The following is a 27,066-nucleotide window of genomic DNA, read 5'->3' as shown; positions in this document are numbered from 1 at the left end:
TTTCTGACTTAGATTATATTGTTGACTTACAAACAAATATAAATTTTGTACTAATTTGAAACATTTGGAAGAAGAACTACTAGGATTCTTTAAGTATTTATTTGGCTTTATTCAAAGACATGTTAGCAAAGCCAGCCCTTAATTCCAAAATAATTACCAGGTGTGTCAAAATAATTGTATGTATAAATACGTCTGTTAATTTCATCATTCAAACAAATAATGCGGCATAACTCATGTAGTAGAAGTAACTGTTTAAAAGGAGGAATTTTTATACATATTAAGTTAATTGAATGCGTTATGTTTTAATTGTAATTTCTATAACTTAAACATTGAACAGTGTATAGTTAAAGTGCCTGTTATTGTAAGGCTATATAAAGGCCTGATTTTTGGTCCCCTAGACAGTCAGTCCACTGCCAATTTTCAGACAGGAAATCTGTATGAATTAGAGTAATGCGTCAACTGAGCAGTGGAATTAGTGTAACATAAATAGGCCATGTATTAAAACAATGACAGTGCCTGTTCAATTTATTTGAGAAATAGTGAACTATGTGGTCAGATATTTACCGCTCATAGATGTTCAACAGCAAACTATTGTAGCAGTATGCTAATGTTTGTCTGCAAGCTATTAATGAGGCTTATCAAAAGTTAACCAATAGTGAACTGGCCATTATAACTGTGTAATATTGGTGGTTGTGAACTGAAAGTAAAGAACTGTGAAACAACTGAGCAACTGTCAGCTTCATCATTTATATTAGTCGGTGTTGAACTTCCACCCCCATTTTTCAAGCAATATGACAATGCAGGATGTCAACACCGAGGGTTATCAATAAAGAAAGAAAGCAGACAAGAGTCACAATGGTTTAAGACACATAATTCCTTCCTACTTGATGCTGTAGGATCAACAGGTTTACTTAATTCACAAGTAAAACAAGAATGTGGTACTTCAGAACAGAACAGAGTCCACACTGTCAAATGCCCTTACCTTGTGTCAGAAACCAACCAAGATACGAAGGGATCAGTGACACTTATGTCACATTGAACTCAAGAGTGCGACGATTACATATTGATAGTTGATATTTTATTTAAATAGTAATAATAATAGATTTGGATCATTTCGAAAGTTTCACACAAAATTTTAAGCAACACAACTTTTTACATTTTGAAATATTTTTTTATTCTACAGTTTAGTATATATTTAATGAAGTGAAATAATTTTCTTTAATTTGTTTAATATACCAAAGAATACCAAAAGTTATATGATTTTAGAACTATCGTTGTGTATCAGGTAATCTGGTTGTCTGAGTTCATTGGGTGCTCAGAGTATTTGTATGTATCGAGTGCTACAATTGTGCGAATTGCATGATTCAGTTCATAGTGGACATAGCATCAATGACCAATTCCATTACAGTAGCAGACAAATATGCAACATTGTTGCCAAACAAGTTGATTATTTTTGTACTAATTATTTCAGGAAAATTAAGCAAAAGAGATATTAATAGCAGTTCATTGCCTGAAAAATTCTGCTACATTTCAGACACTGAAAATGTGGAAAATAAACACCATGCTTCACATATGATCTCATTATGACTTCAACCATGTGTTGTTTTTCTTTGTTTATTTATTTATTCATTTTCCCTGTATTTTGACTGCTTCTATGTTCATAGCGTCTTGCAGATGTGGCACATAGCCTTCTGAAGGTTGCCCCCTATGATCCTGACACAATGATGTGTCGTGGTCTACAAAGATACATGAATGAGATTCTACCCTCCACAGAGTGGACAAATGAAGCAATGAGACCAGCTCTGATTTCAATTTTACGCAGACTTGATAAAACATTTAGCAAGATTTATAAAAAGCCCTCGATAAGGGTAAGTAACATACTAAATAAATTAGATTAGCTATTGAAAATCTAGTGTACTTTTATTGTAACTATAATTTTGTTGCTGTCATGTGCCAGAATTCCTGAATGGTGAATGAAGCTGTATAAATAATACCAATTAAGTTTGCACGAGGATACGCTTGTTGTTGTTGTGATCTTCAGTCCTGAGACTGGTTTGATGCAGCTCTCCATGCTTCTATATCCTGTGCAAGCTTCTTCATCTCCCAGTACCTACTGCAGCCCACATTCTTCTGAATCTGCTTAATATATTCATCTCTTGGTCTCCCTCTATGATTTTTACCCTCCACGCTGCCCTCCAATACTAAATTGGTGATCCCTTGATGCCTCAGAATATGTCCTACCAACAGATCCCTTCTTCTAGTCAAGTTGTGCCACAAATTTCTCTTCTCCCCAATTCTATTCAATAACACCTCCATAGTTATGTGATCTACCCATCTAATCTTCAGCATTCTTCTGTAGCACCACATTTTGAAAACTTCTATTCTCTTCTTGTCTAAATTATTTATTGTCCATGTTTCACTTCCGTACATGGCTACACTCCATAAAAATACTTTCAGAAATGACTTCCTGACACTTAAATCTATAATCGATGTTAACAAATTTCTCTTTTTCAGAAACGCTTTCCTTGCCATTGCCAGTCTACATTTTATATCCTCTCTACTTCGACCATCATCAGTTATTTAGCTCCCCAAATAGCAAAACTCATTTACTACTTTAAGTGTCTCATTTCCTAATCTGATTCCCTCAGCATCACCCGACTTAATTCGGCTACATTCCATTATCCTCGTTTTGCTTTTGTTGATGTTCATCTTATACACTCCTTTCAATACACTGTCCATTCCATTCAACTGCTCTTCCAAGTCCTTTGCTGTTTCTGACAGAATTACAATGTCATCGGCGAACCTCAAAGTTTTTATTTCTTCTCCATGGATTTTAATACCTACTCCGAACTTTTCTTTTGTTTCCTTTATTGCTTGTCCAATATACAGATTGAATAACATCGGGGATAGGCTACAACCCTGTCTCACTCCCTTCACAACCAGTGCTCCCCTTTCATACCCCTCGACTCTTATAACTGCCATTTGATTTCTGTACAAATTGTAAATATCCTTTTGCTCCCTGTATTTTACCCCTGCTACCTCCAGAATTTGAAAGAGAGTATTCCAATCAACATTGTCAAAAGCTTTCTCTAAGTCTACAAATGCTAGAAATGTAGGTTTGCCTTTTCTCAATCTTTCTTCTAAGATAAGTCATAGGGTCAGTATTGCCTCATGTGCTCCCACATTTCTATGGAATCCAAACTGATCTTCCCCAAGGTCAGCATCTACCAGTTTTTCCATTCGTCTGTAAAGAATTCGCGTTAGTATTTTGCAGCTGTGACTTATTAAACTGATAGTTCAGTAATTTTCACATCTGCCAACACCGGCTTTCTTTGGGATTGGAATTATTATATTCTTCTTGAAGTCTGAGGGTATTTTGCCTGTCTTGTACATCTTGCTCACCGGAGGATAGAGTTTGGTCAGGACTGGCTCTCCCAAGGCTGTCAGTAGTTCTAATGGAATGTTGTCTACTCCCAGCCTTGCTTCGACTCAGGTCTTTCAGTGCTCTGTAAAACTCTTCACACAGTATTGTATCTCCCATTTCATCTTCATCTACATCCTCTTCCATTTCCATAATATTGTCCTCAAGTACATCGCCCTTGTATAGCCCCTGTATATACTCCTTCCACCTTCCTGCTTTACCTTCTTTGCTCAGATCTGGGTTTCCATCTGAGCTCTTGATATTCATACAAGTGGTTCTCTTTTCTCCAAATGTCTCTTTAATTTTCATGTAGGCAGTATTTATCTTACCCCTAGTGAGATATGTTTCTACATCCTTACATTAGTCCTCCACCCATCCCTGCTTAGCCATTTTGCACTTCCTGTCAATCTCATTTTTGAGACGTTTGTATTCCTTTTTTCTGCTTCATTTAGTGCATTTTTATATTTCCCCTTTCATCAATTAAATTCAATATTTCTTCTGTTATTTAAGGGTTTCTACTAGTCCTCATCTTTTTACCTATTTGATCCTCTGTTTCCTTCACTATTTGATCCCTCAAAGCTACCCATTCTTCTTCTACTGTATTTCTTTCCCCCATTCCTGTCAATTATTCCCTTATGCTCTCCCTGAAACTCTGTACAACCTCTGGTTCTTTCAGTTTATCCAGGTCCCATCTCCTTAAATTCCCACCTTTTTACAGTTTCTTCAGTTTTAATCTACAGTTCATAACCTATAGACTGTGGTCAGAGTCCACATCTGCCCCTGGAAATGTCTAAAAATTTAAAACCTGGTTCCTAAATCTCTGTCTTACCATTATATGATCTATCTGATACCTTTTAGTATCTCCAGGCCTCTTCCATGTATGCAACCTTCTTTCATGATTCTTGAACCATATGTTAGCTATGATTAAGTTGTGCTCTGCGCAAAATTCTACTAGGCGGCTTCCTCTTTCATTTCTTAGCCCCAATCCATATTCACCTACTACATTTCCTTCTCTTCCTTTTCCTACTGTCTGATTCCAGTCACCCATGACTATTAGATTTTTGTCTCCCTTCACTATCTGAATAATTTTTTTTTATCTCATCATACATTTCATCAATTTCTTCGTCATCTGCAGAGCTAGTTGGCATATAAACTTGCACTATTGTAGTAGGCGTACAATTGTAGATTTAGCATACTCTGTCTAACTGAAGCTTTGTTTCTGTACATGTTTCAGCGTCACACTGACTGGGAAGCAGCTGCTGGTTTGCTGAAAGGCGTATATGAAACTTTGTCAAGATATCCGTATATTGTCCATATGCAACATCTAAAAACTCTCATTAATACATGCCAGGTAAGAAGGAAAGTAGTCAAGGGTTTTCTTAATGTTCTCACAGGCAATCGTAATTTATGATTATTGATTAAGTTCTACTTAAATTACTGGATATTATTTGGTATATGTCATGGATGTAAATTTGTTATTACTTTTAGGAAATTATATTGCCTCTCAGCTTTGCAGAAAACTGGTTCAAGTCATGGCAGTGGGTCAATTTTTCACTGACAGCATTTTGGCCAGCAAGACAAAGAGAGGTGGTGGAATAAAGCTCCTGATCACCATTCTTTGTGTCAATGTCCTCAATTAAATTCCAAAACTTCTCTGCAGGAGGAAATGTATTACTGTTGGTGGTGACCCATCTTCCACATAGGGAAACTGAGCTACGCAAGAGGAGAAGGCCATGTTCCAAGACTTCTTGCATCACCTTCATCATACATCACAGACATAACACTACACTATACAAGCATCCATTGCACTCATCCGCACTCTACAAATACACTTATGACACACCTTTCACATATCTGCAAAGAAAGGAAGGGAGGACACCCTTTCCAACTGGTGGTTGAACCCACCCCTGTGGATCCCAGCTATGTGACATTTAAATCACACTTCTGTCAATATGATGTCCTTTAATTATTTCTTTAATTAAATAATTCATTTTTTAGAAATGTTAACAACCCCAAGTCAAGATCTATTTAATGTAAATACTGATGTTAACTCCGTTTCAAATGTTCATTTACAAAGGAATAGACAAAAGAGGCTCCAATCAAGAATGGAACCACAACCAGCTATTGAGGATAAGCCTGCTCTCTTGCATGTAGATGTCACAGAAGCAGCAGTTGCAAATGAAGCAACTTAAATAACATTGGCAGAAGAGGAATTAGCTTCAGCATCATCAGTGGCTATAACAACAGCAGTAATGACAAGGAGTACTATATCAATAGCAACAGAAGATACAGGATGCAGTGTAGTGGACAAAAAGAGAAGAACATTGGTAATGGTAGCAGTGTCATTACCACAAGCAGGCCAGGTATCAATAGCTATGGCAGCAGAAACATTAGCAGAACAGTAACTGTAGAAGAACTAGCAAGTAGCAGTGTGAGTAAAAGGATGAAAGTGCCTTCTTACCAGCTAAAGGATTTTTTAATAGAAGGAAGGAAGAAGAAGAAGCACCTGTGATACATAATTTTTATTATTTAACAGTATTACACCAAAATGTTCAGTCAATAAAAAACAAAGTGCAACAATTGGAAATTGAACTGGAAGCCATAGATACCTTGGTTGTCTGCATTACTAACTACTGGTGCAAAGGAACTGAAACTGAATACATACTTTTATTTTCTTATGAGTTAGCTTGTTATAACATTAATGAGGGGTGGCTGCTCATGTAGTTATATAAAAATTTCTCTGAGTGAAGAAAAACACTTTGAATTCTAAGTGGTAGTGTTAAAAGAACAAAATACAATTAAAAACTGTTTATACTGTGCTTATACAGGCCTCCTAATGGTGATGTAAAAATGCCTTTTTCACCATATTAATACATGTGTTGGAGAAGATAAGTAATCATAAAGGACGTATTGTTATTTGTGGAGGTTTAAATATCAATTCAATATGATGAAAGTGGATGAAGTCAGCAACAGATTCTTGAATATCCTGTACAGTTATTGTTTCTCACAAGGGTAACAAATGCCACAAGAATAACTAAAGACTCATCCTCTAGTATTGACCATATTGTAACACATATTAACCATAAATGTTGTAAGGTAGCTGTTAAAAACCTTGGGGTACCGGATCATTTTGGTCAAATTGCACAACTTGAAATACCTACAAACAAAAGTGGTTAGCTACAGAAGGGTGTTTTTGAAATGAAAATTATATGAATTTACAATGCAGATAACCAGCCCAACATGGTCAGAAGCATATTGAGGAACGCAGATAAATGAAAAATTCAGTGAATTTAGGAATATATTCAAATTAAAACCTGAAGAGGTATGTCTTAAGGTAGTACATTCTGATGGGGACTCGAGGAGCAAGAACTGGGTAACAAAAGGTATCAGAACATAGTCTGAAACTCTCGAATATCTCAGTTCTTTTAAAGAAAATGTAGAGCATCCCAGCCTTCTTATGATTCTTTCTCAGATACTAAAGGACATACAGAAAACTGCTCCAGGAAGCAAAAAGAATCCAAAATGATAAGACCATACAGAACTCGAACAATAAAAGCAAAGCCATTTGGAATAAAGTAAAACAAGAAACTGGTAGCACAAAGCCAAGGCACAGCTAAAATTGACTATGTACCTTACACAATGCTGATGCTACCCACTACTGGGGAGAAAATCAGTGGAATTGGACATCCGTTTAAGAGGAAAATGTCAGCAGATCTAGATGAAGTTCCAATATGTCTACTAAAAGATTGCATTAGCAGCATAAAAGCACTCCTAACAAACATTATAAATGAGTCATTCTCATCAGGTTACTTTCCTGATAACCTAAAGCAAATGAAAACTCTTCTGATACATAAAAATGCGATACAGAAAACATTGAGAATTATAGACCAGTTTCATCACTGCCTTCCTTTTCAAAAAGAATAGAAACTATTATGAAAAACAGACTGGTGGATTGTTGAAATAAACACCAACTTCTGTGCAAAGAACTGTTTGATTTCAGGACTGGAAAGGGAACAGAAGCTGCTATAGCAAAATTTACAAAAGTAGTTTTATAAGCTGCAGATAAAGGAGAACAAGTAACATACATTTTCCTAGACCTCAGTAAAGCATTTGACACAGTTGATCATGAAATATTTCTAGGTAATCTTGAAGCACTAGGAATAAGGGGAAGTGGTAAATAAATGGTTTAGGTCTTACCCAGCAGACAGAGTGCAGAGGGTAGAGATATCGTAAATTTCAAATGGCAGAAATTATATGGTAAAACATCTTTCAGATCAAGTATATTTGAACATTTGTATCTCTCAAGGGAGCATTTTAGGCCCAATACTGTTTCTCATTTACATTAATGACTTCCCACTGTGGGTCAAACAAGGAGAAACTATTATTTGCTCATGACAGCAATATAATAATTACAGACAAGATATCAGAAATGTTAGAAGTAAAAGCTGAAAGGCACCTTTGGCAGTACAAAACTAGTAAAATAACAGTAAAGTAGCTCTTAATATAAAAAAGACTAATAACATTAACTTACGTCAAAATAAAAAATCTAATATAACAAAACTTAAAGTGCATAAACCTGAAATTGACAGCAGTGAGATTTTTGGAGACCATTTAAGTATATATTGAAATAATAGGCAAATGGGAAATGGAAATGGTGTACTTGTCACAGTGGTCAAAAAACTCAAATCCACCGAAATGGAAATTGGAGCTGCATGTGAGATTATTTGGGCAATACTCAGTATCAGGTGTGGGCATAAAATGATAATTAGATCCTTCTACTGTCCACCAGACTCATCTCCTGACGTAACTGAAAACTTCAGAGAAAACCTCAGTTCACATGTGCGTAAATTCCCCAATCGTCCTGTAGTCATCAGTGGAGACTTTTAAACTTCCAACAATTAATTGGCAAAATTACAATTTAGTTAGTGATGGGCATTATGAGACACCCTATGAAACTTTACTAAATGCCTTCTCTAAAAACTACCTAAAACAGATAGTTAGGAACCCCACCCATGGTGAGAATATATCGGAATTTAATAGCAATAAATAGGCCTGACCCCTTTGAGGATGTCCACAACAAAACTGCTATCAGTGACAAATGACGTGTTTGTGGCAACAATGATTACTAAAGTGAAGGACAACTAAAACAAGCAGAAAGATATATATGTCCAGTAAAATAGATAAAAAATCAGTAATGTCCTATCTCAATGAGGAACTTGAAACTTTCAGCACAGGTCAGGAGCATGTAAAGGAACTCTGGCTTAAGTTTAAAAGAATAGTTGACCACACGCTGGATAGATATGTATCCAATAGAACAGTTCATAATGAGAGGGAACAGTCACTGTAAAAAAATTCTAAAGAAACAGAGATTACTGTGAAATAGGTGTAAAACAAAGCATAGGGCTATAGACAGAGAAATGAGAGAGATACTGAATGAAATTTGCTTGGCTTTCAAGAGAGCAAGGCATGATACCTTCAATGACTACCACAGCAGAACACTGTCAAATGACATTTCATAGAATCCAAAGAAATTCTGGTCATATGTAAAGGCTGTTAGTGGCACCATAGTTAGTGTCCAGTCCCTAGCTAGTGAGACAGGAATAGAAATTGAGGGTAGCAAAGTAAAAGCTGAAATGCTGAACTCCATTTTCAGATGTTCCAGTACAGAGGAAAAACCCAGGAGAATTGCCCCCAATTTAATACTCATACCACTGAAAACATGAATGAAATAAATATTAGTGTCAGTGGTGTTGAGAAACAGCTGAAAGTGTTAAAATTGAATAAAGCTTCAGGCCTCAGAATCCCTGTCAGATTCTATATTGAATTTGTGGCTCAATTAGCCCCTATTCTAACTGTAATCAGTTGTAGATCCTAAAACCATGTCCAGCTCTTGGAAAAAGGCACAGGTCACGCCTATTTAGAAGAAGGTTAGTAGAAATGATCCACAAAACTACTGTCCAATATCATTGACATTAATTTTTTGTAGATTCTTAGAACATATTCTGAGCTCAAACATAATTAGATATCTTGAACAGAATGACCTCCTCAACGCCATATATACACTGTATGTGTTCTGGCCAGAGACAGTTCGCTCAGTACTCTTTAATGTGCAAGTGCTAAATAAACCTTCGTTAAGTGAAGCTAGTGTTTGTCATTCATCTAATTACACCTTCTTTCCTCAACGCCATATATACACTGTATGTGTTCTGGCCAGAGACAGTTCGCTCAGTACTCTTTAATGTGCAAGTGCTAAATAAACCTTCGTTAAGTGAAGCTAGTGTTTGTCATTCATCTAATTACACCTTCTTCTGCGTGACATTATTCTGGTGTAGGCAACGCGTATTGGAACTTATGATAGCGCACATTATCGATGACACAGTGGCTCCCATTAGGCCACAGCAGAGCCGCCGTTAATGTGGCAAGAAACCCGAGTTTGAGCCATATTCAGCAGATCACATCTGTTGGAGACAGAAGAAAAAGAGGAAGTTATGATGACAGCAACGGTGTGCCACCACATGAGACATCCTTCTGGTTTCTTTGGTGAAAATGGCCAAGATCCAAACAAGTGGCTGAAAGTATAAGAGCATATAGCCAGATTTAACAAATGGGATGATACTGTGTGTTTGGATAACATATTTTTCTACATGTAGGGCACTGCCAAGCAATGGTATGAGAACAATAAGGAGAAGTTCACAAGCTGGGAAGTGTTCCAAACGGAACTGAGCAAGTATTTCGGTGACACACAATGACAGAAATGGAAGGCTGGAGATAAATTAAAGTGCAGGGCACAGCGTCGAGGAGAAACTACAGCATCCTACATCCAAGATGTCTTGGAGCTGTGTAAAATAGTGGATCCTCGAATAAAGGAGGAAGACAAGGTTGCACATCTCTTGAAGGGTGTTGCTGAGAACATGTATCAAGCCCTACTCCTGAAGGAAGTTTCGACAGCAGATGACTCCATAAATGATGCCAGTATATTGAGACAATGCACCATAAAAGAATTTCATGCAAGAAGTTTGAATGGCTTCCAAGTGTCGTATCGATGTCTCTGATGGAGGAAGCAACTGAGTTCACTAGTGTTCTTTGTCAGATAGCAAGAAAGGAATTTCAGAAGCACTTGGATTGCATGGTGAGCAAAAAACTGAGACTCTTCAAGAGGTCATAAGGGAATAAATGGAACAGACATTGAACCCAATCTCTCATCCTTCATTTCCCTTTAAAATGATGAAAAAGTCGAAACCCAGATGGCTTGCCATTCCTACAATGTTGCATGAGGAACCTGTTTGGGCACCAAGGAAGACAGTCATCCGAAGGACACAGGATAACCAACCAGTATGTTTCCACTACAGATGACCGCGACATGTGGTGCACTATTGTCGAGAAAGGCATCGGACATTTGATGATGCCCAAACCAGAAGACAGCATACAAATCTTAGATGACGCCAACTCCAGGACGATGAAGACGAACAAGAAGACATGGGTGCAGGACAACATAGGTCACCATTGCTGCAAGCTAGCCACTGGAGAGTACACTCCCAAACATGCCAATCAAGATCTCCATGCCGTTTAGAAGCTCCAGCCTGTCTTGGAGGTGAGGCCACCAAAGAGAAAAATCCTCTGCCATTGGTCACTTCAAAACTGATAGGAAACTACATGAATATCCTCATGGATGGCCACCCAACCAAAGCTCTTGTGGACTCTGGAGCATCATATTCGGTCATTTCAGAGAAGTACTGTCGCCAGTTGCAAAAAACCATATCCGTCGACAGCAAAACATCTCTGCTGAAGGTGGCTAGTGGGAAATATGTGAAACTTACAGGAAGGTGTACCATTCATGTGGGTATAAGTGGCCATACATAGCCTATAGATTCATCGTCTTACAAGAGCGTAGTCATGACATCATTCTCGGATGGGACTTTTTGAAAGCTTCTTCAGGCAATTATAGATTGTGGTCGCTGGAAGATTATGATATGTGATACTGTGGACAGGAAGATACCCATTCACGTGTGTGGAGACTATGTGTGCTGGATGAAGTGGTCATTCCTGCAGTCAGCGCTAGAAAGGTAACTTTCACGTGTCATGACATGCATTAACCCATGGATCTTCTAGTGGAATACAAGAGAAGAATACCACTGAAAAAAACTTGGTCATCCCAGCCTCTGTTGTCTCATTTGAGAACGGACTCAGTGAATTGTGGATAGTTAACTGTCGCTGAGAACCGCAGATCCTTCCAAGACGCATTTGCATAGCAAACATGCTAGTGTCATCGTAACTGCTGTCTGCTTCACATCTCCTGTGCAGCAAGCAACATACATTTAAGTATTAACTGTTTTTCTTATTTGTCACTTCTTTTTCCATGTGTTTTTGCTTTTAGGAATCTTTAATTTTCGAGAACTAGTGATAGTGTTCCATAGATTTCGTGTTTGTTTTGAATACAGTCAGACAGAGTCCCTTTAGTGAGCTGTAATGCCAGTAGTGCTAGTGTCATCGTAAGTGCCATCTGCTTCACATCTCCTGTGCAGCGAGTTATGTAAATTTAAGTATTAACTGTGTTTTACTTTGTTGTCACTTGTTTTTCCGTGTGTTTTTGCTTTTAGGAAGCTTTAATTTTCGAGTATTAGTAATAGTGTTCCATAGATTTCGTGTTTGTTTTTAATACTGTCCAGAGACAGTTAGTGCTTATTTTCATTGTTTCCAACAAGAAGTGTCTAGTAACCACAGTTTAGTCAGCTATCAGCCACCTTTAGTCAATTAGCAGTCTAGTTAAAAATTGATTACTTAACTCTCTACAGTAAATTGTTGATTTCTTAGGATGGATAGGATGTGAGACTGCTCTGTATGGATGCAGGAAGAGCTGGCCACTGTTCGCAAACAGCTGAATGTGCTCATGGCCACGGTCAGCCATCTTCAGGCTGCTGGCACGGAGTGTAGCGGCAGAGGGGAGTCTAGTGCATCGCATGGTATACCCCAGGTGTTACATGCTTCATTCACAGTGCCTGCTGTCGAGACATCTTCATGGATACCAGGCGCAGTTGGGCCACCCTCTCCCCAAGGGGAGTGGTGGGTTCAGTGGCATTCACGTCGCACGAGGTAGAGGCTCAATGTGGAGGCTGGCCATGTCGTGTCATCCGCTATGCCTGTGATTGGACATGTGGCCGCTCCTTTTCAGCAAGGTCCGATCAGGCACCAAGGGGGGGGGGGGGGAGAGGGAAATAGCGGAAAGGTTGGGAAAGAAGGCCAGTGTTCACTCTGTCTGCTTGCCGGGGATCTCATTCGAGATGTGGAGGATGCCCTACCCGTGGTGATAGAGAGCAATGGGTGCACCTACTGCAAATTGTTGCTCATGTCGGTACCAATGAGTCCTGCCGTCTGGGTTCAGAGGTCATCCTCAGTTCATAAAGGCGGTTGGTGGAGTTGTCGAAGGCAGAAAGCCTCACTCACAGGGTGGAATCTGAGCTAACTATCTATAGTGTCATTCCCAGAACTGATCGCAGTCCTCTGGTTTGCAGCTGAGTGGAAGGCTTAAACCAGAGGCTCAGATGATTCTGCGGAGATCTGGGGTGCATATTTCTCAACCTTAGCTATCAGGTGGAGAAATGTAGGGTTCCCCTCGATAGATCAGGCATGCACTGCATGCAGGAAGCAGCTACAAGGGTAGTGGAGTACGTGTGGAGTGCACCTGTGGGTTTTTTAGGTTAGAGAATTCCCTCCCTAGGCCTGACAAGATGCCTCATGAGACGTGACAAAGTATCAGTAGGCAAAATGCAACAGGGAATGACAATATTAATTTGGTAACACTAAACTGCAGGAGTGTCTATGTAAAGGTTCCAGAACTTCTCTCATTAATAAATGGTCACAATGCCCACATAGTACTAGGGACAGAAAGTTGGCTGAAACCAGATGTAAACAGTAATGAAATTCTAAACTCAGATTGGAATGTATACCAGAGAGACAGGCTGGACAGTGAAGGGGGAGGCGTGTTTATAGTGATAAAAAGTGCAATAGTATCGAAGGAAATTGACGGACATCCAAAATGTGAAATAATTTGCGTGAAGGTCACAGTTAAAGCAGGCTCAAACATGGTAATTGGATCTCTCTATAGGCCCCCTGGCTCAACAGCAGTTGTGGCAGAGCACCTGAAGGAAAATTTGGAGTAGATTTCGAGTAGATTCTCCCACCATGTTATAGTTCTGGGCGGAGATTTTAATTTACCAGATATACACTCGGAGACTCAAACGTTTATAATGGCAAAGAATCCAGTGAAAATTTTTTAAGTGTAATTTCTGAAAACTAACTTGAGCAGTTAAACAGAGAACTGACTTGTGGCAATAACGTATTAGACCTACTGGTGATAAACAGACCCGAACTATATGAAACAGTTAACGTAGAACAGGGAATCAGTGATAATAAAGCGGTTACAGCATAGGTGATGTCAGCCATAAATAGAAATATTAAAAAAGGTAGGAAGATTTTTCTGTTTAGCAAAAGTGACAAAAAGCAGATTTAGGAGTACTTGATGGCTCAACACAAAAGTTTTATCTCAAGTACAGATAGTGTTGAGGATCAGTGGACAAAGTTCAATACAATATGCATTAGATGAGTATGTGCAAAGTAAGTTTGTAAGAGATGGAAAAGAGCCACCGCGGTACAACAACCGAGTTAGAAAACTGCTACGGAAGCAAAGGGAACGTCACAGCTAACATAAACATAGCCACCGACATGAAGCGAAATGTAGTGTGAGGAGGGCTATGCGAGAGGTGTTCAATGAATTCGAAAGTAAAGTTCTATGTGCTGACCTGGCAGAAAATCCTAAGAAATTTTGGTCTTATATCAAAGCGGTAGGAGGATCAAAATAAAATGTCCAAACACTCTGTGACAAAAATGGTACTGAAACGGAGGATGACAGGCTGATGGCCGAAATACTAAATGTCTTATTCCAAGGCTGTTTCACAGAGGAAGAGTGCACTGTAGTTCCTTCTCTAGATTGTCACACAGATGGCAAAATGGTAGATATCAGAATAAATGACAGAGGGATAGAAAAACAACTAAAATTGCTCAAAAGAGGAAAGGCCGCTAGACCTGATGGGATACCAGTTCGATTTTATGCAGAGCACATGAAGGAACTTGCCCCCCTTCTTCCAGTGGTGTACCATAGGTCTCTAGAAGAGCGTAGCGTTCCAAAAGATTGGAAAACGGCACAGGTCATCCTTGTTCTCAAGAAGAGATGCCGGACAGATGTGCAGAACTATAGACCTACATCTCTAACATCGATCAGTTATAGAATTTTGGAACATGTATTGTGTTAGAGTATAATGACTTTTCTGGAGACTAGAAATATGCTCTGTAGGAAAGGGTTTTGAAAAAGATGATTGTGTGACACCCAGCTCACACTATTTGTCCACGAGGCTCAAAAGGCCATAGACATGGGTTCCCAGGTAAATGCCATGTTTCTTGACTTCCGCGAGGTGTTTGATACAGTTCCCCACATTCTTTTAATGAACAAAGTAAGAGCATATGGACTACCAGACCAATTGTGTGATTGGATTGAAGAGTTCCTAGATAACATAATGCAGCATGTCATTCACAATGGAGAGAAGTCTTCCAAAGAAAGAGTGATTACAGGTGTGTCGCAGGGGAGTGTCGTAGGACCGTTGCTATTCACAATATATATAAATGACCTTGTGGACAACATCAGAAGTTCACTGAGGCTTTTTGCAGATGATGTTGTAGTATATCGAGAGGTTGTAACAATGGAAAACTGTATTGAAATGTAGGAGGATCTGCAGAGCATTGATGGATGGTGCAGGGAATGGCAATTGAATCACAATGCAGACAAGTGTAATGTGTTCCAAATACATAGAAAGAAAGATCCTTTATCATTTAGCTACAATAAATCAGGTCAGCAACTGGACGCAGTTAATTCCATAAATTATCTGGGAATAGGCAGTAGGAGTGATCTAAAATGGAAAGAGTATATAAAATTAATTGTCAGTAAAGCAGATGCCAGATTGAGATTCATTGGAAGAATCCTAAGGAAATGCAGTCTGAAAACAAAGGAAGCAGGTTACAGTACACTTTTTTGCCCACTGCTTGAATACTGTTCACCAGTATGGGATCCGTACCAAATAGGGTTGATAGAAGAGATAGAGAAGACCCAATGGAGAGCAGCACACTTCATCACAGAATCATTTAAAAATTGTGAAAGAGTTACGTAGATGATAGATAAACTCCAGTGGAAGACTCTGCAAGAGAGACGCTCAGTAGCTCGGTACGGGCTTTTGTTGAAGTTTCGAGAACATACCTTCACCAAGGAGTCAAGCAGTATATTGCTCCCTCATGCGTATATCTCGCAAAGAGATAAAATCAGAGAGATCAGAGCCCACACAGAGGCATACCGACAATCTTTCTTTCCGCAAACAATACAAGACTGGAATAGAAGGGAGAACTGATAGAGGTACCCTCCGCCACACACCGTCAGGTGGCATGCGGAGTATGGATGTTGATGTAGATATAGAAATGTTGAGCCATTAATTGAAGATCAGCTGAGCATCATAGAAACCTCTCATGCCAAATCTGTGGGTGAAATTATTGCTGTCACTACGAGACAAGGTCTTCTAGCACAACTATCACCTGATCTCACTAAGGAACAACAGAAAAAACTACATGCCATTCTTCAAGAGTTCTCTGAATGCTTCAATCCACAGATGAAGAGCAAATTAGACAAATCAACGGTGAAGCACCGGATTAGCACTGGAGACCATCAACCAATAAGCCAGAGAGCATACCATGTGTCAGCAATGGAATGTCGAATAATTCACGACAAGGTACAGAAAATGATTAAGAATGACATTCAGCCTTCGCAGAGCCCATGGTCATCACCAGTGGTCCTCATCAGGAAGAAGGATGGCAGTTGGCGCTTTTGTGTTGACTACAGGAAGCTTAATAAGCTAACTAAAAAGGCCATTTACCCTCTTTCACGAATTGACGATACACTATATTGTCTGAAATGGGCTAAGTTTTTGTCAATCATGGACATGTACTCTGGATACTGGCAAATCGAAGCAGATGAGGCTGAGTGTTAGAAAACGGCATTCATCACCCCTGAGGGCCTGTATAATTTTAAGGTAATGCCATTTGGTTTGTGCAATGCACCAGCAACTTCTGAATGGGTGATGGATAATCTTCTACATCATCTGAAATGGACGATGTGTCTTTGTTATTTAGATGACATTATAGTGTTCTCAGAGACATTTGATGAACATATAAAAAGACTGAGGGCCATTCTGAAGTGTCTCCAATGAAGCAGACTGAAACTTAGTACAAGAATGTGTCTCTTTGGAGCAAAAGAAATCAAAATACTTGGACACCTTGTGTCAAACGAAGGTGTGCGGGCAGACCCAGAAGAGGTAAGATCTATAATGGAATTTCCTGTTCCTAAAAGTATTAGAGATGTGAGAAGCTTCCTCGGATTATATTCTTAATACTGTTGTTGTATCAAAGCCAGGCCACTCCAAGAGTTGTTAAAAGCTGATACTAAATTTATCTGGGGTGGTGCTCAACATGATTCTTTCGATGTGCTGTGAATAGCTCTAATGACTGACACTGTACTTGGTCTGACTGATGAGAGAGCACCTAAAGAACTACACACAAATACCAGCGGGTATGGGATTGGTACTTTTATGGTTCAAATTTCGGATGGAAAAGAGAAGGTTATAGCCTATGCTTTTGTGACACAAAAGCCGAGAGAAACTACGCAACCACAGAAAGAGAATGTCTTGCTGTGATCTGTGCCATGCGCAAATTTCGACAATATCTCTATGGAAGACCATTCACAGTTGTTGCAGACCATCATTCACTTTGTCGGCTGACAGGTCTTCAGGATCCAACAGGATGACTCGCCAGGTGGGCACTATGTCTTCAAGAATATGACATTACCATAGTGTACAAAAGTGGAAGAAAACACCAAGATGTTTATTGTCTCTCAAGAAACTCTGTGCAATAACATCAAGACTTTAATAAAGATAGTGACTGTCTCACTGCACTCCAGGATATCTCTGATGAGCAGAAGGACCCCAAGATCTCAAATTTGCCTGCGTTAAATCGATCAGAGGATGTGAAAGGACAATTAAGGTAGTTAATGGATTACTTTGCAAGAAAAACTGTGATCCATTTGGAAAGAGGTGACTAACAGTACACTTAGATGTTCTACAGAAATTCCATGATACTCCCGAGGCTGGAAATTTAGGATTTATAAAGACATACGATACAATCTGCAAGAGATTTTTCCGCCCAGGTTTATGTAGGAGTTTCCATCACTATGTGTTGCACTGTCGAGAGTGCCAGAGGAGAAAGGCAGTTCCTCAGAAACCATTTGGCCAACTCATACCAATTTCACCAGCCAAAACGCCTTACCAGTATGTTGGGATTGACCTCCATGGACGATTTGTCTCCTCAGGCGCTCCTTTGGACCTTATAAGATTGTAAGATAGTTGTCTGATTTTACTTATGAAGTTGAAGATTTCGACCCTGACACAAGACAATGAAAGCTCAGAGATACGGTCCACGTATCTTGAATGAAGCCCTACAAGGATCCTGCAACCCGGGGTAAATTCGAAGCTCCAGCAACAGGCAACAAGTGGAAAGGTGATGGATGAGTGTAGCAGCAAAAGAAGGTCTAAGAAGATCACCGCCAGGGCGAGCATCAGTCATCAGGAGTCGGAGTATGCAAGATGGATAACTTGTTTCCAACTAGGAGGATGTACCACCAAGATGCTGTTCACTTAAGGAGGGAGGAATGTCGCGAAAGAAGCTGAGTAGCACCATGGTGTAGTGGACTTGATACTAAACTGTTGCATGGAGGGGTCATGAGTTCAAAACTTATGTGGACTGTACAATTTTAGTTTCTATATTCAGTTTGAGTACATTCTAGAAGTATCCACAAATGCCAAGAATCATTGTACTGGAATGTTCTGTAGCTGTATATATATTATATGTGTTCTGGCCAGAGGCAGTTCGCTCCACACTCTCATATGTGCAAGTGCTGAATAAACCTTCATTAAGTGTTCGTCTTTCATCTAATTACACCTTCTTCTACGAGACAGTATAATGAATTTCATACATATATCATAGGAAGCCAATGTAAGATGACATCTGTACAAAGATATTTGTCTTTGGATGAATGAATGAATAAATAAATAAAAAGGAAATCACAATTTAATCCCCATACAATTGAAAAATTAGTGAAGTAAGTTTTATTGTCAATGATGTTCAGAAACAACTGAAATTGTTAGAACTGAGCAAAGCTCCATGGCCTGATGCAATCAGTATCAGATTCTATCCTGATTTTTAAGCTAATTTATTCTGAAAAAAACTGCATAAATATTAAGTCAAATATTGCTAAGATTTCAATGTGGTGGAAAGATTGGCAACTTGCTTTAAATGTTCAGAAATGTAAAATTGTGCACTTCATAAAATGAAATAGATATTCTTTCCTATGACTATAGTATCAATTAGCTATGATTGGAATTAATCAACTTTTACAAATAACTGTGTGTAATACTTCATAGAGATATGAAGTGGATTGATCACACAAGGTCAGTTGTGGGTAAGGGAGGTAGGTGTTAGACTTCAGTTTATGGAGAAAGTAACTGTGTACACTTGGTTTCTGGTGGCATTATGTTTGAGTGTACTCTTGTTTGTCCGCCTGGAAAAGTGAGTCAGCATACCATCATAATCAAAGAGATAAGCTCAGCAAGATGAAAGGAAGTTAGTATTTTCTGTCATAGATTTGGAGTGTACAGTTTTCCAGTAACATGAACTGTACTCTGAAAGTACATTGTGGATTTACAAAGATTATTTATTTTTATGGTTTTAGCAACCCCAACATTTTTAACCAGCCTCTACTGTGTGTTATTTTAGCAATTCTTTATTATTTAATAGATATTATTTAAGAGATGCACTTTTAAACATATTGATATTGCTGCAATATGTGCTGCAGAATAGTGGTTACTTTGTTGACTGGCATGCTGTGGGTTGCCAGTTCAAATCTGATCCCCAGCAAATGTCTTGTATTTAATATTTACCAGTTCTATAAGCTACTCAAAATTTATTATGTTTGCAAAGTTAGCATATTCTGGAATATTACATTTTGGTGTAATTAGCAGTGCACTCCATGCAGGAGGCAGTTGTGTTCTGTCTGTATATTGGTGTTCATAATAAGCATGCTTTCAGACTAAGTGTTTTACTTCAATGACAATCTTGCTTTCAGATTTTGATTTAATTGCATTGATGATGTGACAATATAGTTTTCTCTTTTTTATTTCCTTGGGTGGTTTATTGTACAGTTTGATTTCCTGGTGTATGTAAGCTAAGTTTTCCTCTCATGGCCATAGCATTCAACTGACATTCTCAGTCATTGATCGTGTTCTTTAGAATGTGGAATGAATCAAGGCCTCTTTGCTAGTATTTTTGTGTACCCACCCCTTCTCAACTGGCACTTAATATAATTCCCTAATTTTTTTTGTGTTTATTGCATAATTTGTAGAATTATAATCTACATTGAATGTGACAGTATTATTTTCTCTCTTCAACTGAGATTTATTCCATTTATTTTCTATATGTCTATATTAAGATATTGCTTGTTGGCCATTTGTAGCGGCAGCCACCGAGATGAGAGAACGTACAGCAGAGCAGTAGCAGCAGCACTTGTGTGATAAACTGTAAATTAATTTAGTCTTTGTTTTTTGTTCATATGCTTCTGCAAAGAAGTGAACTACATGTGTGTATTCTTTTGTGTAAACTAGTGGTTAGAAAATTAAGCATAGTTTTCTGTTTTTCCATAAGTCTTGTGATTATCAATGTATAGGGCAGCAGAAGGGAAAGCAGAAAGGTGGAAGGAGGATGTAGAGGGTCTATACAAGGGCGATGTCCTTGAGGACAATATTATGGAAATGGAAGACAAGGTAGAAGAAGATGAAATGGGAGATATGATACTGCGTGAAGAGTTTGACAGAGCACTGAAAGACCTAAGTCGAAAAAAGGCCCCGGGAGTAGACAACATTCCATTAGAACTACTGATAGCCTTGGGAGAGCCAGCCCTGACAAAACTCTACCAGCTGGTGAGCAAGACAGGAAAAATACCCTCAGACTTCAAAAAGAATATAATAATTCCAATCCCAAAGAAAGCAGGTGGTGACAGATGTGAAAATTACCGAACTATCAGTATAATAAGACACAGTTGCAAAATACGAACACAAATTCCTTACAGACGAATGGAAAAACTGGTAGAAGCCGACCTCGGGGAAGATCAGTTTGGATTCCGTAGAAATGTTGGACCACGTGAGGCAATACTGACCCTACGACTTATCTTAGAGAATAGATTAAGGAAAGGCAAACCTACATTTCCAGCATTTGTAGACTTAGAGAAAGCTTTTGACAGTGTTGATTGGAATACTCTCTTTCAAATTCTGAAGGTGGCAGGGGTAAAACACAGGGAGCAAAAGGCTATTTCTAATTTGTACAGAAACCAGACGGCAGTTATAAGAGTCTAGGGGCATGAAAGAGAAGCACTGGTTGGGAAGGGAGTGAGACAGGGTTGTGGCCTATCCCGATGCTATTCAATCTGTATATTGAGCAAGCAGTAAAGGAAACAAAAGAAAAATTCACACTAGGAATTAAAATCCATGGAGAAGAAATAAAAACTTTGAGGTTTGCCGATGATATTGTAATTCTGTCAGAAACAGCAAAGGACCTGGAAGACCAGCTGAACGAAATGGACAGTCTCTTGAAAGGAGGCTATAAGATGAACATCAACAAAAGCAAAACAAGGATAATGGAATGTTGTCAAATTAAATCGGGTGATGCTGAGGGAATTAGGTTATGAAATTAGACGCTCTTAATGTAGTAAATTAGTTTTGCTATTTGGGGAGCAAAATAACTGGTGGTGGTCGAAGTAGAGAGGATATAAAATGTAGACTGGCAATGGTGAGGGAAGTGTTTCTGAATAAGAGAAATTTGTTGACATCAGGTATAGATTTAAGTGTCAGGAAGTCATTTATGAAAGTATTTGTATGGAGTGTAGCCATGTACGGAAGTGAAATGTGGACAATAAATAGTTTAGACAAGAAGAGAATAGAAGTTTTCAAAATGTGGTGCTACAGAAGAATGCTGAAGATTAGATGGGTAGATCACATAACTATGGAGGAGGTATTGAATAGAATTGGGGAGAAGAGAAATTTATGGCACAACTTGACTAGAAGAAGGGATCTGTTGGTAGGACATATTCTGAGGCATCAAGGTATCACCAATTTAGTATTGGAGGGCAGTGTGGAGGGTAAAAATCGTAGAGGGAGACCAAGAGATGAATACACTAAACAGATTCAGAAGCATGCAGGTTGCATTAGGTATTGGGAGATGAAGAAGCTTGCACAGGATAGAGTAACATGGAGAGCTGCATCAAATGAGTCTCAGACCACAACAACAACAGGCGACTTCCTAGTGTAAATTTTCCGTGTAGAAAAATTTATTTCTGTGTAACACATTGTGGTCTCAGAGTTCAGTGAGAAACCTGCAAACCATCTCTTAGTGTTACTTTATTCTCCTTTGGTATATTTTCAAACTCAGTAGTGCCTTTAGTGACCTCATACCTTTTTTATACACTGTACAATATGGCTAGGGCCTGTGGTTGTTGTGAGTGGACACAAGGAGAGTTGGCTGCTGTCCGTAAACAGCTGGAAGCTGTATTGTCTACCATCAACAAGCTTCTAGCTAATGCTCAAAGTTACAGTGATGTTGGAGTGCCAATGACGAGACCTGCGACGCCTTTGGTGTCACTGGGATTCCATGGTGGCCTGGACATTACTGCGGCTTCTGATATGCAACATCTGACTGATCCGTCCTCACTCCAGAGTGGGTGGCAGACAGTAGTGGGTTCACATGTCATGGGGCAGAAGGCGAAAGACGGAGCAGGCGGTGTGGCTTGCTCCCTACATCTTAGCAACAGGTACGAAGTGCTTCCCAGTGTTGATGAGAACTCTGAGCCAGCACAGGATGCCACTCGTGCCAGTGGTCGATTTTCCTGCCCAGTCTGGGCAAGTACAGAGGGTGGGTATGCCAGTCATTGGGAGCTCCAGTGTTAGGCGGGTGATGGAGCCCCCAGGGAGACAGCAGACAAGGTGAAAAAGAATTCTGGTGTGCATTTGGTATTTAGTGGCACATGTCAGCTTGAGTGACAACTGCTGCTTGGTTTCTGGGGCCATCCTTGGCTTCTTTCGACGGCTGGCTGATTTGGTGAAGGCAACTAGCAACACATAGATCCTGCAAAACTCCGCTCGCTCTGTTCCTCCAAGAGATCCTCAGTGCAGTGGACAACAGCACTCAGGCTGATGCTATGTTCCTTGATTTCAGTAAGGCATTTAACACCTTTTCGCATTGCTGTTTAATGAAAAAAATCAAGCTTACAGAGTATCAGAGCAGACTTGTGATTGTATTCAAGACCTTCTTGCAGACAGAACTCAACACATCACTCTTAAAGGAACTAAATTGATAGATGTAAAGGTAATATCCAGAGTACCACAGGGAAATGCGATAGTACTGTTACTATTCACATTATATATAAATGATCTTGTAGAAAGAGTCGGATGCTCTTTAAGGCTATTCTCAGATGATGCAGTTGTTTATGCCAAAGTAGCAACACCAGAAGATGAGAATTGATGAATGGTGCAGACTCTGGCAGTTGACCCTGATTGTAAATAAACGTAACATATTGCACATTCATAGGAAAAGAAATCCACTACCGTACAGCTACACTATTGATGACAAACAACTGGAGACAGTGCCTGCCATAAAATATCTAGGCATAACTATTCAGAGCGACCTTAAGTGGAATGACCACATATAACAGATACTAGGAAAAGCAGACACAAGACAGATTCATCGGAAGAATCTTAAGGAAATGTAACTCATCCATGAAAGAAGTGGCTTACAAGGCGCTTGTTCACCCAATTCTTGGTATTGTTCATCTGCCTGGGATTCTTATCAGGTAGGACTGATAAAGTAGATAGAGAAAAATCCAACAAAGAGCAGCCTGTTTTGTCATGGGATTGCTTAGACAGTGAGAGAGCCTTATGGAGATGCTAAACAAACTCCACTGGCAGACATTACAAGAGAGTCATTGTGCATCACGGAGAGATTCACTATTGAAATTTCGGGACAGTACTTTTTAGGAGGAACCAGACAGTATATTACTTCCCCCAATATACATGTTGCGTATTGACCACGAGGAGAAAATTTGATTAATTAGAGCCAATACAGAGGCTTACCGACAATCTCACCCTAGTCACCTGCAGATTTTTAGCCTAAATATTCAGTACCTTAGAAATGAATCACTAGAATTTGAGGTAGCAATGAATGGTGCAAACATTGACTGCATGTGGATCAGGGAGCATTGGTGCAGAAGTTTTGAACTAAGTATCATTAATATTTGTCCATTCAACTTGGCAAGTCAGTATTGTAGAAAAAAATGCCAAAAACAGAGCTGTATGTATCTGTACTAAATCAAGTATCAGGTACAAAGATGGTGTGCATTTTGACAGACCACCTACTGGTTATACAGACATATTCATTAATTAATTGGAAACACTGCTTAACATTCTTTTTACTGAAAGAACCACTGTAGTTGTCTGTGGGGATTTCAACATAAATCTTATGAATGAAAGTAGGCTAAAAAATCAATTTCTAAATCTATTATGTAGTTTCAATCTGTTTCCATGTATACATGAACCCACAAGAATAACATATAATACAAACAGTCTTATAGATAATATGTTTTCAAATGTATGATCCACAGAAGCAGAAGTAACAAATACTGATTGGGGTTATCAGACCATGATGCTCTTGTCCTCAAAATTCCTTCAATGCCAATGCAAGAAAAAGAAGTGTACTTCACTTATAAAAGAAAATTTCCACTGAATTTACAAATATTCTAACTAGTGAGTACTGGGCAGAAGTGCTGTCCCTAATAAATATGAATGATCCATATAACACTTTTTCTTCATTTTTCATGGGATATTTCAAAATTTACTTTCCAAGGAAGACGTTAAGAATCACACAAAATCACAATACAAAGCCAAGTTCTTGAATCACAGCTGGCATCAAAACTTCTTATGGAACCCTAAAGAGACTAAATTCAAAATTGAAGACATCTAAAAATCCACAGTTCATAGAATATGTTAAGAATTACAATTTATAAGTAAAAACTTTGAGATTAGCCGATGACATTGTAATTCTGTCAGAGACCGCAAAGGACTTGGAAGAGCAGTTGAACGGAATGGACAGTGTCTTGAATAGTGGATATAAGATGAACATCAACAAAAGCAAAACGAGGATAATGGAATGTAGTCGAATTAAGTCGGGTGATGCTGAGGGAATTAGGTTATGAAATTAGACACTTAAAGTAGTAAAGGAATTTTGCTATTTGGGGAGCAAAATAACTGATGATGGTCAAAGTAGAGAGGATATAAAATGTAGACTGGCAATGGCAAGGAAAGGGTTTCTGAAGAAGAGAAATTTGTTAACATCGAGTATTGATTTAAGTGTCAGGAAGTCATTTCTGAAAGTATTTGTATGGAGTGTAGCCATGAATGGAAGTGAAACATGGACGATAAATAGTTTAGACAAGAAGAGAATAGAAGCTTTCGAAATGTGGTGCTACAGAAGAATGCTGAAGATTAGATGGGTAGATCACATAACTAATGAGGAAGTATTGAATAGGATTGGGGAGAAGAGAAGTTTGTGGCACAACTTGACCAGAAGAAGGGATCGGTTGGTAGGACATGTTCTGAGGCATCAAGGGATCACCAATTTAGTATTGGAGGGCAGCTTGGAGGGTAAAAATAATAGAATGAGACCAAGAGACGAAAACACTAAACAGATTCAGAAGGATGTAGGTTGCAGTAAGTACTGGGAGATGAAGAAGCTTGCACAGGATAGAGTAGCATGGAGAGCTGCATCAAACCAGTCTCAGGACTGAAGACCACAACAACAACAACAAGTAATGACAACTTAGTAAGACAGTCTGATAACAAATCAAAAGCCATATACGGTATTGTGAAGACTGAAACAGGAAAGAGATGCGAAGACCAGGATATCAGTCTCAAAAACACAGAAAATTTCAATATTAAAAAACAAGATTTGCCAAAATACATCAACAATTATTTCATAAATGCAACAGCTTCATTAAGCTTGAAATTTACAAACCAAGAAAAATCTTAATTTCCAAAAGCTGCTTGTAGCATCAGAATAGATCCAGTAGATGAACATGAAGCATTCAAAGTAATAAAGAGCTTGAAACCTAAAATATCAGCAGGAGCAGATAAGGTGCCTGTTTATATCATAACAATGACATCTGCACAAATCTCAAGGCCCTTGGCATATATAGCCAACTGATAATTTAGTGAAGGCGTGTTTCCGGAAAGGATGAAAACGTCAAAAGTGAAGCCATTATTCAAAAATTAATGAAGTACAGAATCAACAAATACCTAAATAACCACCATTTACTAAACAGAAATCAGCATTGGTTCTAGGAAGGTAAAAATACAAAAATAGCACTAATGTGCTACACTGAACAAATAATCAAAAACCTAGAAATAGACAACAGCATTGTAGGGATAAATTTAGATCTCACCAAACCATTTGACACTGTCAATCAGGGCATTCTTTTGGAAAAACTGGAAGCATTAGGTATTCATGGGACAGGGAAAAAGTGGTTTGAATAATACCTACAAAACAGAACACAGATTGTAGGCCTGATGTCAGATTACTCCAACAACCAAATAAATTTAGTATCACATAAAAAAATGGATATAGACTACCATAAGGCAGTGTTCTAGGTCCCTTATTGTTCATTGTCTACATAAATGACTTCCACACCTCAGGTGGAGCAGCAAAGGGCATGCTATTCACAGATGACACTAGTGTGGTAATAGGTGCACCAAAGCGAATGCTGCAAGCAACTACTGATCAAGTAATAAAGAATGTCCACACTTGGTTTAATGCAAACCAGTTGACATTAAATGCAAATTATATGCAGTTTTGGAAAATATGTCAAAATGTAAATCTTGATCTGTTGTTGGGTGACAAGGCCATAGACAGAGCGGCATCAACAAAAGTGCTGGCATTCATGTAGATCAAAATCTTAGTTATAGTGACTAGGTAATGAAACTTGTGCAGAAACTCAACTCAGCCTGTTTTGCTCTTAGAATTATTGCAAATGTCTGTACTGCAGAGGGTGCCAGGATGGCATATTTCAGCTATTTTCAGTCTCTTGCAACATGCGGAATAATATTTTGGGGTTCTACCACTTGGCATCAAAAACAAATCTTTCTGTTACAGACACAAAGCAAAAACTTATTCAACAAGCTTAAAGTTCTAACAATACCTTCCTTATACATGTACAAATGTGTTTTATATGTTAGGGCCCACCTTGCAGATTTTCACACAAATGCCTACTTGCATAACTACGATACTCGAAATAGCGCAGCGCTCCATGCTCAGTGAACAAAAAGAACACACACGCAAAGGCATGTGAGCCATATTGGTACAAAAATGTACAACATACTGCCAGGAAACATCAGAAAGTTACAAGATAA

The 27,066-nt window shown here is 38.8% G+C and overlaps 1 protein-coding gene across 4 annotated transcripts in view; it reads left to right on the top strand.

The window, feature by feature from the left end:
* The window catches only part of LOC126278568 (protein unc-80 homolog), a 953,735-nt gene that overhangs the window by 798,351 nt on the left and 128,318 nt on the right, over positions 1–27,066 (top strand). For all 4 annotated transcript variants that reach the window (XM_049978772.1, XM_049978771.1, XM_049978773.1 and 1 more), the window contains 2 exons: positions 1,665–1,868; positions 4,656–4,772. In XM_049978772.1, the coding sequence (XP_049834729.1) occupies positions 1,665–1,868; positions 4,656–4,772 (321 nt within the window). The remainder of the gene's footprint in view (positions 1–1,664; positions 1,869–4,655; positions 4,773–27,066) is intronic.

This window comes from Schistocerca gregaria, chromosome 6 (genome assembly GCF_023897955.1).
Source record: "Schistocerca gregaria isolate iqSchGreg1 chromosome 6, iqSchGreg1.2, whole genome shotgun sequence".
In the NCBI taxonomy this organism is placed as follows: Eukaryota; Metazoa; Arthropoda; class Insecta; order Orthoptera; family Acrididae; genus Schistocerca; species Schistocerca gregaria.
This window is presented reverse-complemented; position numbering and strand designations above follow the sequence as displayed.